At 39.8% G+C, this 12,835-nt stretch overlaps 1 protein-coding gene across 8 annotated transcripts in view; it reads left to right on the top strand.

Moving 5' to 3' along the window:
* Positions 1–12,835, top strand: part of RYR3 (ryanodine receptor 3) — a 954,561-nt gene that overhangs the window by 624,953 nt on the left and 316,773 nt on the right. For all 8 annotated transcript variants that reach the window (XM_089671311.1, XM_089671312.1, XM_089671314.1 and 5 more), the window contains 3 exons: positions 2,870–2,937; positions 5,153–5,274; positions 10,963–11,012. In XM_089671311.1, the coding sequence (XP_089527437.1) occupies positions 2,870–2,937; positions 5,153–5,274; positions 10,963–11,012 (240 nt within the window). The remainder of the gene's footprint in view (positions 1–2,869; positions 2,938–5,152; positions 5,275–10,962; positions 11,013–12,835) is intronic.

Genomic DNA, 12,835 nt, shown 5'->3' on the forward strand with positions numbered 1-12,835 from the left:
GGGTGCACAAATGAAAAATGTAATTCAGCATTAATAGGTTTCTAAGTGCCAGTGTCGGTGGGCTTTTGTTCACTTCAGGTTTTCCATTCTTATAAAAGGCAATAGATATCAGAGACATCTCAAAATGATGATATTGACACTGGGCCAAGGCCTGTTATAACAGGCCTTAAGGGTTGTTATCTAGACAGTTTTCTGAAATTATATCTGCTATCAGACACTGTTTCCTTTTCTGTCTTCCTGTGGGTACTGGGTAATGATGAATGTACTCTTCTGGGCATGGGGCAGAGGGCGTAACTCTGTGAGGGGAATTTACTAACACTGGAGGAGACCGCTGTGCATGGCAACCAATCAGCATCTAGCCTAAATTTGAAAGTTTAACTGAACAATCTGAAGATAGAAGTTGATTGGTTGCTATGCACAACTGCTTCAGATTTTGTCTGCTCTAGTTTTATGCCCCCAATGGATATTTAGCCTTCTTTTATTTTCCTTGTGTTTGTTTCTCCACTACAGTGTTTATTTCAGGGTTCACTGTAGTTGCATTAGGATCATTGTTCTTTTTACCTCTTGACAGTTGGTGTTATTTTGGTAAAAATTATACAGCTGACAGGGTTCTAAGTAAGAATCTTAAACAAGAATCTCCAAGGGGTACAGAATAAATCTACTGAAGGGTAAAATAGGATGATTTTTCTGTGTGCTGCTAAAATACATATGATTCAGACATGCCATACTGTGATGTTAAATGTATTGTGCACTTTCAAATGTTTTTGTTGTTTTAACTAGGTATTACTACCAGGGACGTATTTGCCGCAAGACAAACAATGCGTTTGCCTAGGGTGGCCGTGGTAGCGGCGCCTCCCCCCCCTTTCCCACGGAAGGGACACTTCCGTGTTAAAGGGACAGGGGCTGCTGTGTCTTACATGTCACTGTGACTCTGTGTCTTACTTCGATCCGGTCCAGGAGGCGCTGCTGGAGGAGGGGTCTGGTCCGGTGTCTTCGTGGATTGCGATGTGGGTGGGATGACATGCCACCCTTCTCATCTGGCCACACCCCCAGGATTACTGGGCAGCCTATGACAGCCTGTCCCTCCCTCTCCAAGCTCAACCTCCTCGCCTTTGATTGGCCGCCGGATCTGTAGCTCAGGGAAAGCACACAGGCACCCAATCACCGTCAAGGAGGCAGAGCTTGGAGAGGAGGAGCTGTGTGACAGCGCAAAGATTGAAGAAGCTGATTGGAGTGAGGGACCAGCCGGAGCCGGTGAGAGGAGGAGAGCGGCCGGAGAAGGAAGACAGATTATCGGAAAGGTAAGTGTCTGTGCTGTCGGGATTTGGGCAGAGTAGATGATGTTGCTGCAGCCAGGTATGCTGGCTGTGGATGGGAGAGGGAGGGAGCCCAGGCTGGAGCAGGGGTCAACACAGCAATGTAAGCATCATTGGTGTCAGTGGGAGTAATAGTGCTCCATCATCAGTGTCAGTGTGGGAGGAATAGTGCCCCATCATTGGTGTCACTGACACCAATGATGGGGCACTATTCCTCCCACTGACACCAATGATGGGGCAATATTACTGTCACTGATACCAATGATGGGGCACTATTCCTCCTTCCACTGACACCGATGATGGGGCACTATTCCTCCCACTGACACCAGTAATGGGACACTATTCCTCCCACTGACACCAGTGATGGGGCACTATTCCTTCCACTTACACCAATGATGGGGCACTATTCCTCCCACTGACACCAGTGATGGGGCACTATTCCTCTCACTAACACCAGTTATGGGGCACTATTCCTTCCACTGATACCAATGATGAGGCACTATTCCTTCCACTGATGCCAGTGATGGGCACTATTCTTCCACTGACTCCAGTGATGGGGCACTATTCCTCCAAATGACACCGATAATGGAATAACATAATAGGTGGAGCTCTAAAAGGAAGAGGTGGAGCCTAAAAAGGAAGGGTGGAGTTTACCGATGAAGGGGTGGATCTTAAACAGGAAGGGGTGGGCCGAATTTAGGTAGGGAGGGGTGCCCGATTTTAGTCTTGCCTAGGGCAGCACAAAACCAAAATACACCACTGATTATTACAGCATACTCTCTATGCTGTTTGTTTACCCTACCTTGAAATGATGGGTTCACACATTGTGGCTGCAGTTTGTAGTGTCATGGCTGACACTATCTCCATGCTTTAATTCACCTACCTTGCCCCAATGCACAGCCATTTCTGTTGCATCACAAATGTTTTATGAAACAAACATGTCTTCCAGCATGGTACACTCTATTGCTCTCACCTGCACCAGCACTAGACTGGGAGATCCAGGGATTGTGGGATGTGTAGTTTCCTCAGAGGAATATGCAAATCTCAGACTACAGACAGAGGTCTTGCACTGAACTTTGCAGTGCCATGCTGCATGTCTCAAATTTCAATAAACAGAAACTTTTGACACAGGAGTGTGAAGATTCACTCTGCTAAAGACTGTGTACACTCCAACAAACAACACCATGAAACTACATGATCATTGCATAGCTTATGCTGGTGAAAACACAAGCAGCAGGTAAGAAGGTTTATAATGTGTTTAAGTGATATGAGAACAATATGAACATTCTTAGCCTTGCTGTTTCTCTAAAAGCTGAACCTATAGCAGTGGTCAAAAAAATCTTCCAAGTGTGAAGAAAACAGGATGATTTGAAGCTCCAGTCTAAAACTGCTAAAGAAACCACATTCTGTCTTTCATTTCTTTATTGTTTGCATTATGCGGAGACCTATCTTAATACAATTATACTAGATACTTTTTATGAATACAAACACATAACATTTGAGCTTATTCAAATTCTTCCTTTGGATAATAATTCACATTTATATCTCCACAGAGGCAGTTGTTGGGAGTGGTAAAAGTGAGAAGTCCCCGCACGAACAAGAAATTAAGTTTTTTGCCAAAGTAAGCTAAGTGTGTTAATTTGTTTATATTCTTTAGTACACTTTGGGCATTGCAATGTTTTTGATTGATGAACATGTAGTATATTGTGACATTAGGTGTGTTATTTTTGTTTAATTCATACAAAAAATACTTAGCAGGGAGCTGCCCACGATTGGACCACAAAGGGCGGTGAACAGCAGTGTCTTCTGTGGAGTCACATAGCAAGTGATCATCTTCTCACGGTGGCTTCTTGGTTGCAGGCAGATGAGGGTCACTAGATCCCTCCATACCTCCTTCTCCTGGGCCCAGGACCGTTTCTTCAGACATGCCAGAATAGTCTGCTGAGCTTGTAGGGGTCATCTGATCAACCATAGTTGCTGCACTGAAGCTCTCTGTTGTCTGCAGGGATCGGAGACTCAAGCAAGAGAGGAGTCAGGAGCCCTTCAGTGAGGGCCTCCTGTATAAGTGGAACATCCACCGGGTGTTCTCCTGCTGGTCTGATGCAGCAGTCATCACTTAACACACAAGGTCTCTGTAAATTGTCATGGAGCTGTCTCTTTATAGGATTTGGCTCCTCTGAGACCATGTCGTACACTGGTATCTGTGGAAAGGGCTGTTTTTCAACCTGATAAGTAATACACTTCCATTTGGGCTCCAACTCACTGAGTTGGGGGAGCATAATTTTTCCAGTTAAGAATCGTCTTCCTGCCTTAAAAGAGAATGAGTCTAAACAAAAAGTGAGTATAGGTACAATGGCTTTTAGAATGCACAAGAGACAAACTTTACGTGCCTTCAGGGCTTGAAAACTCAAGTGCGTTTTCCTTTCAATTAATTTTTATTGAAACGTTTTAAGAAATACAGCTTATGACCGCTCTCAAGTGAGTTGTCAATGCATTAAACAAAGTGTTCCAGGAAATAATGATTTGTGGAAAAATCCAGAACATGTGTTGCAAATCTTCAGCTGTAACACCTCACCCGGGCCATTGGGCATGAGTCCCAAGACCCATACAGAATAGCTTAGCTGGAGTATAAAGCAGGCGGTGAATAAATTGGTGCAAATGGGCCCATCCATGCACAAACTGGATTACGTCGTGAGAATGAGTGGGGGTTCTCCTCACTTGGAGCTGCTGTCACTTTTGAAATCTGACAGAGCCCCACACAGCTGGGTTATTCATTCACAGAGATCTGTAAATGAATTTACAAGTCCCATCTGCAGTTGCCTTGTATTGCTCTTGAGAACCACTAATTGCAGGTGCAATGCTTTTCAGGTTCCTGTGGGAAAAAAATTAAAAATGCAAATTTTTTCCTGCCAAAATATGTGCAATTTGTTTTTTTAAGATGGATGTCTAATCCATTCTGTATAAGGTCCGGTATATATTGGAGCCATTTCTGGTGGGAGTTCTGAAATTGATTAGATAGTTTAACTTGCAAACATTTATAGAAAGCTGTGGTAAGTTTGGTGCGACCAGAGTTGTGAAATGAAGTGTTCAAGTGGACAGCTCCACTTTCATTGTGGGTATTTGAAGAAAATTTGTAGTGATTTTTTTTCCCTTGAATGCTTCAAAGGATATAAAGATTTGTACAAGAGCTGAGAAATATATACAATACTCTTATTGGACCTGCAGGTGGCATCATGGTGAGCATATAGTTCCTTGAATCTGTAGTTAAACTATAGGAGAGTCTGAGGTGTTATGTGCAACTGGTTTCATAAGAGGATATTAGCCAGACTAATAAACAAACATCCACAGGGTAATGCTTATTACAGTGAATTACAGTACAGCAATGGATATTATCTTTGAGGATCTCTGAGGACCTGGGTAGTGTCCCAGACATAAGAGAGGGATTGGGGGTGTGGGGGGCTAGTGCAATCTGTCATAGATATACTGAAGGTGAGCTGGGAGGCTATAAAGTAGGCAAATAAGTTAGAATAAGCAAGTCCACCCTCTGTTGTCTTGAAGTTTAGTGGCCTTTTAAAAAATGTAAAATCCAAAAGCTACAGTACATCAATATAGTGCCGTGCATTATGAACAGTCAAGTTGCTTTTGCATCCTGCTGTAATCATAAATATCTGGTAACAAGATCATATTTACAGCTTTTAAAGCTTTTGAAGGAAATACACTAAACTTTATAGTTACTTACTCTTATTAACAGTGTCCTTTGGTGCAGTTTTGTTTTATCTTTTACAGTTGTTTATGAAAATTTAAAGTGTGCACACATGCTGAAAATTCTTTTGTAGGTTCTTTTGCCACTCGTTGACCAGTACTTTAAGAACCACTGCCTGTACTTCCTCTCTTCTCCAATTAAAACTCTCAGTAGTAGTGGCTATGCATCCAACAAAGAGAAAGAAATGGTGGCAAGGTAAATGCCTTTTTGTGACTTTCATTAACATTAGTGATGTTCTTGTGTGTTTCAATAAAATATCCATATGGCGTTACATATTATCCGTATAGTATATTGCTAATTTGAAGAACCTTACAACACTATGGAAAATAACCTGTAAATGTCATATTTGGCCTTTCTGGCACAACTCATAATGTAATGTCCTGTTGTGTGTGTAGCTTTTTGTTGCTAGTCAGTGTTAAACAGTGAGGAAACCCTATGGTTTATTCAGGCACCCATTAGCCAAAATGTTTTCTTTTTTATTACTGTGTATATTGCAGTGGTGCCTGTGAAAGGATTTGGGCTCTCCTGTTTTCAAAGATAAGATAATGTTGTGTCCTAATCTGACTGATTGCATAATACAGTTTTACATATGGTTCTTCCATGGGGAAGGAGGGCTTATCTGCAGGTAATTGGTCTCTGAATTGGCTGGAGATGACAATCCAATGAATCAAAATCTAGTTAGTTGTTGGACAGGCCAGATATGATGTAATGACTTCACTGTCCAAAAAAATCCAGAGAAAAAACATTTGATATCTAGGTAGAGATTACTTTCAGTTGATCAAACTCATTTTGTTTTGAATCTCGAGACTTCATACTGGACTGCTCTTCCACATTGGGACTCTTGTGTAGGTCATCTTGAGACACTTGAAAATAATGTTGTGGGGATTTCAGCACTAAATACAAAAAGAAAATAAATTAAACTATGTGTCTTGACAACTAAACTAAAGCCTTATACTGACACTAACATATAACCCAACCTGAAAAAAGAATTCATAACCAATTCCTAAAAATACTTTTTAACACCTAACCTTCCCCTGACATTTAACCTAACTCTGAAGCTCATTTCTTAAAGGAGAAGTACAGCCAATGCAGTTAGTTCTGCACTCCTGTGACCTGTTTTCAGGTGACAGCACGCTGAAGCTCTCTGTCAGCTGATGTCACTCAGCCGGTCCAGGCTGGGGAAAGATCTCGAAGTCGGGATCCACCCCAGAGTCCGGAGCAGCACCTGTCTCAGCCTCTCAGAGAGCAGCTCCCTCCCCCTCCACAGCCCAGCACTTCAGTGAATGCGGGGGGGGGGGGGGGGGACAGAGCAGACAGCAGTGACTGGCAGTCACCATTCTCTGCTCACAGTGGCGGTGAGAACACAGCGATCAGCATTATGTGATTGCTGAGTTCTCACACTTAGAACCGGCAGGACACAGATGCAGCATCGGACCAATGCTGCATCCACCTAGGTAAGTATAATTTGGGGGGTAAAAAAACCAAATTTCTCTCTTAATATGTGCCCAGGCTATACACACTAAAATATTTACATATTCTGAACAAGCAGTAAAAGCATTTTAAGGCTTCATGCACACTGAGTGTAAAAAGCACCACTTTTAAGGGTGGTTCACTTTCATTCTAGCCAATGGAACGAGTCAATGCCCAAATGCTTGACGTGCCTAAACACGCTTGGAAAGTGCGGCTTTTGGCACTTTTTTAGCTGCTTTTCTCCTGCCAGGAGAAAAGGTGTTCACAGGAGCTGGGCAAATGCCAAGTGTGCATGAGGCCTAAAACACACACTTGTTCACCTCTGTAGCTCTAGGCATTGTGGAGAAATGTACCTTTCAAGTTCACAACAAAGGCACTGAACCCTAGATCCTCTCCTATTACTTTATATTGCAATAGAATCTTGGCAGTCTGTCAGGCTTCTAATGTAAGTGTTTCACAGTAGGTGTTTCAAAGTTGTCAAACCCCACTAAAACCCGGCATTAGAGTCTTTGCTGTGTTCTTTGAGGATCCCTGAGAATTAAGTGATATTAAACCCAAAAATCAAACATTTATTTTATATTGCAGCTTACCAATTCTTAGATGTGGTGGCTGCATTGATTTTCTTTTTTAAGCTTTCTTTCCTTTATTTTCATCTGGTGATCTAGCCAGTAAATATGTTGTTTTTCAAAAGACCAAGTTGTCCTATAGTTGTAGCAGTTAGAGGGTTGAGACAAACCATTTAACATTGACGGGTGTTTACAGTGGTCAGCTTTTATTTATTTATGTAAAACCTTTATACCAAATGGAATAAAACTGTTGCTATAACTGCTTATAAAGTGTTAGCTGGAGTTTAGCTTCACTTTGTTAGTATAACCTAATCTGCTAGTGCATCTACCACTCTCCACCCCCCCAGACAGAGAATGCTGTTGTCCAGAGGCATCTATGTTACTCCTTAATCCAGAATGGAAGCACCTTAATACAAGAGTTGTGTTATGACCAGATCACCAGGTGATAACAGAGGCAAAGAAACCTAAAAAAGAAAATGTATGCAGTTACCACATCTGATTGGTAAGCTGTGCTGTATTGCCTTTTAGGTTTTAGGCTTAATACCACTTTTATTGCTTTTACATTACAAACAGCTAGAGAGGGCAGGGATGGCCTGTAAATAAACTATTTTACTGCTTGTTAAGATTATACAAATAATTTAATGCCCATAGTCTGGACACTTGAAGGTGGCCACATGCATATCAATACAATCAATTCAGTGACTAAAATGATCAAATTGAACAAAAACCACAAACCAAACATTTGGGAATTTTATGAACTTTGAATTGAGCTTTAAATTGATTTAGACTATACCAAGACAATCTGCTGTGATGCTATTTTGTCAAACTCTTCTGATCTGTTGAACAAATCACAATTCAGATCGAGTGATTGTTTTAAATGGATAATTTACATTTAACACTGATAGATCACAATTTTGATTGATATTTCAGTCAGCTGCAAAGTACTGAACATTACCATGTGTGTAACATCATTCGATATTTTCATAGATAATCACTTGTTTGCAATAGCAAACAATTCCAGGCATCAGTATATTATGCATAGTTACATTGTGACAGCTTGGACCAGTGTAACTATGTATGTACCATAACTGGCTGATGCCCCTGGAAGCTGAAGTAGATTGTCATACCTGTATGCCAAGACTGAGATGACAAAGGTGGCCTCTTGCATAGCCTCTCGCATAGCTCCCATCTGAGCACCCTTGAAAATCTGACATGGTGGCAACACTGTGGGCTTGAATTTGAGAGTGCTGGTATCAGTTGAGCATGGGTACAATTGGTAGTACACCATGGGTTTGCCATGTTCTGTTAACAGTGGAGTCAGGTCCTAAGCCTGGGACTAGTAACAGCTGAACGTAAGGCACCAAGTCATAGATACAATCAGAGTCAGAGACAGGCAAAAGTCAGCAACAAGCAGGCAGCGAGGTTCAAATTCGATGGGTAGAAGTGTGGTCAGTAGTCTAAGCTAAGGTTGGTAACAGAGATAGACAGCAAACATAAGCAAACAAGAGTAATCCAATAGCAAGTTAGGTGGAAGCTGGGTCAATATTGGGATTAGAATGAGTATCAGGATCAGAAACATAGGAGAAGACTGACGACCATTCAGCGAGGTGCTTGTGCAGGGTTCAGGTTTAAATAGTCTTTTTTGGTGGCAATGGACATGCATGCATATCCACTAATGGTCATACTGTATGTTTGTAATAAGATGCATGTGCAGTTGGGCTTCCTTACCTACAACACTACCTACATACTTATACACACTTCCACTAGCCTGACAGCTGGTACAATGTTCCTGACAGACAATGCTACTTCAGTGATGGCCACTTGCATCTAGGCCCCATATCGAGTGCATCTCTGCTTACTGAACAAAGGAGCTTGAACATATGGCATGGGCACCATTTAACGAATGCTACGTAGGAAAGCAACTGTGATCAGGGAGCAAATGGAGTTCACTGAAATAGCGGTGTCTACTTCAGTGATTTCCAGCTTCCAGGAGCATTTGTCAGGTATGGTATATACATAGCTTCCAAGGTGGACCAGTGTAACTATAGATAACATACAAATGTATGAAAATATATTTAACCATTTGCCGCCCGGCCTATAGCCATTTGGCGGCTGCAAAAATGCATTACCTTTCCGGGGTGTCGCACATGCGCAGTTTGCGCGGCTGCGGAGCCGCGCAGCGGCGCGATCTGTCACCGGCCGTATACCTCGGACACGGCCAATGACAGATCTGAGTACCAGCCCCTGTTGCCGGTACCATGTGACCTGCTGTGACCAATTACAGCAGGTCACATGACAGTTGTATACAATAAATGGCTTCATTCATGCCATCCATTGTATACTAGTGTCTAGCTGTGAATGGTCACAGCTAATCACATGCACATGTCATGTTATTAGCTGTGGCCAAATCACAGCTAAGCACGAGAAAAAAAAAAAAAAAAGAAACCTGAATGGATCGATTTCATTCAGGTAAATGCTTGCTTATAGCAAAGTAATTCTTTGCTATAAGCAAATTGTGTAAAAAAAAAAAAATACTGATCACTTCCCCAAAGTAGTACAATGTTACTTGGTAACATTGTACTACTTTGGTCATAGTAAAATATGAAAAAAAATCTTAAAAAAAAAAAAAATGTAATAAAAATAATAAAAAAAAATATATATATATATTTTTTTTTTTCATACTGTCACCAGTCAGTGTCCCTGTTCACCGCCATGCCAGTTATATGATGATGCTGTCCTGCACTAGTGACAGTATGTAAAAAAAAAAATAGTGAAAATAATTTTTTTCATTTTCCGAAAAATTATGACAAAAAAAATACAACTTCAAAAAACTCGCCATTCCTCTTATGAAGTACGTAGGACTGTCAACTTTACAAAAAGGGGTCATTTGGGGATATCTGTACTGTTCTGACATTCTTGGACCTCAAGAAATTAGATTGGCTGTCAGTACTTCAGGATTGATCAATATTCAGATCTATACCATAGTTTGTGAACTCTATAACTTTCCTACAAACTAAATAATACATCCTAATTTGGGTTATTTTCACCAAAGACATGTAGCAGAATACATCTCGGCCTAAATTTATGAAGAACAATTATTTATTTGTAAACTTTTATAACAGAAACAAAGAAAAGTGTTTTATTTTTCAAAATTTTTGGTCTTTTTTTGTTAATTTAGCAAAAAATAAAAACCCCAGCGGTGATTAAATACTAGCAAAAGAAAGCTCTAGTTGTGTGAAGAAAATGATAACATTTTAGTTTGGGTACAATGGTGTATGACCGCGCAATTGTCATTCAAAGTGTGTGAGCGCTGAAACCTGAAAAATGGCCTGGGCAGGAAGGTGTAAAATTGCCCGGTATTGAATTGGTTAAACTTAATCTAACACTTAGGTCTCTAAAACATAAGTATTATGGATAATTAATAAATACAATCCTAATCTTAATCTTAAATGCTAGACTTACCTTCTCAGTTAGGTATAAGGTAATATACTGAAAACAATGGCTTTTCCAGTGCTAACGCCACCTGCTCGTCTAAAAGTGACTTTTCTAGGACATGCTAGAAAATTGTCCATGAACATCGTGAATAGTAAAACTATATACGTATTACAAACATTGTAAGCTAAGAGTTTTCATGAAATCCATCAATATGTATGTAGAAATTATTAGCAGACATTGTCAACTGCATAACAATCTCTACTAAATAAGAAATATATATATATTGCTATGCTGTGTGTAGGTGAAAGTAGGACTTTTGTAATCTCTGTGTCTATTCAATATCTTTAAATCTATTTTCCTAATGCAATACCATTTTCTCTCATTTCCTCTGTACTTTTCTCTGTCACTTCAGTCTGTTCTGCAAACTGGCAGCTCTTGTCAGACATAGGATATCATTGTTTGGTAAGTCGTTTGCAGTTAGGACAGGAAAGGAACTGCAAGTAGGTTTCTCTCTTCTAAACAATGCATGAAAATAGCACTTAACCTGTTTTTATGTGTGATGTGTGGGATGACACCTTAAGTAAAATCTTGTGTTACAAGGCACATGTTTTTTCATTTTAAAATATATTATATAATAGCTCTTCAGACCATTTTAAAGGTACACTCCAGTCAAATGTGGAAATTGTACATTTAAGCTGACTAATTTCATATTTACATCCTGGCGTTCATCTAGTGCTCTTGACTGTTTTACAAGATACAATTTTATATTTGCTGCAATCTAATTGTCTTAAGCTTTCAAAAATAAGATAAATGGAAGGTTTCATAGCAACAAAATTATGTCACAAAAGACTAGAATGTTTTTTAATTTCAAATTACTGTAAATTGAGTAGACTAGTTTTTGCACAATTGCATATCATTACCAGTTATATTCAATCAGCTTCACTTCTTGCCTGGAGTTGCTCTTTAAGATGATCCAGTATTAGTAATACAACAATTGGTATGTATTTATAAGTATACCAGAAGATATATGGATAACAGAATAAAGGTCATAACCTGCCCATACCTGTGATTAGGGTCAAGTAATAGATACGATGGATGGTGGAAAAAGAGATATATTGTGCCTGTCCTTTAAAGTGAACCTGTGCTCAGGTCATGCACACCTGAGTATTTACATATTCAAGCAATAAAAACACTTAAACACATAAAATAAGCCCTCGATAATATATGTAGCCTATAGGAGAAATTAGTATTTAAGGTTTCTAACACATGCATTGGACTGTTTTTCTTTTTCTGTGGAGAGCAGATCTTTACAGGCTGCCATCTTTCTAATGTAAACAACAACAGGTGTTAAGCTGTTAAAAACTTAATGAAACCCAACTTTAGGGCCCATTCACATCCTTGCACTGCAGTAAGATTGCAATGTGTTACATGTGTAGGTATGATACGATAATATTTATTCTGGATGACATCCTTACGAAGCTTCTCAACTCACTTGCATTATGGCACAGCAAAACTCTCATCAGTGTACTGACAAGCAGTGTGCTGCAGAAAATGCTCCATGCAACTTTTTGAGTACAGCAGCTAATTTGAATGGATGAAATGCCTTAATACAATGCAAATTATCATGCAACATAATGCAGATGTGTGAATATTTTAACACTTAAAGTGGAACTAAACAGTATTTGAGCACCACAAACTGAATATGATATGTAATTAATTTTGAATAGTCAAAGCAAACTCACCCATCCATGTCTCCATGCTTTATCTTCTTAGGAAATCACTTTGAAATCCCCCACCTTAGCATTTCTAGCCACGGTCATCTTAAGTAAGGGCAGAAGATTCATGTAGTATTTACTTCTTGGAATCTATGTGCCCTTAGCTCTGGCATGCAGGCAGGTAGGTCTGCTTAGCTGACAAAGCCTTTCCTCCAGAAGAAAGAAAAAATAATTGTCCATGAAGACTTATGGAATATATGACATCACTTTGGCCTATGCCAAACGTTAATGTTGATTGAGAGAGCTTATTTCAGCTTTAAGAATGTCTAATAAATGTAACCTGCAAAAGTTGTTTTTTACCATTAGGCTGCATATATGCCTGGTTTTCAATCACAATTACAGTGATAGCCTCCGATTGGATACCACAGTGATCAGTTACTGTACAGCCCACCCCTCTGTTTTTTTTTCTCTTATTAAATGGAGTAAAAAATAAATTGTATTTTATTCTACTTGCTAGAGGAGAAAAATGTAAACAAAGTATGTGAAAAAAAACATAACAAATAAAGTTAA

The sequence above is a fragment of the Staurois parvus genome, unplaced genomic scaffold (genome assembly GCF_062004578.1).
Source record: "Staurois parvus isolate SC_StPar_1 unplaced genomic scaffold, SC_StPar_1.0 ptg000104l, whole genome shotgun sequence".
NCBI lineage: Eukaryota > Metazoa > Chordata > Amphibia > Anura > Ranidae > Staurois > Staurois parvus.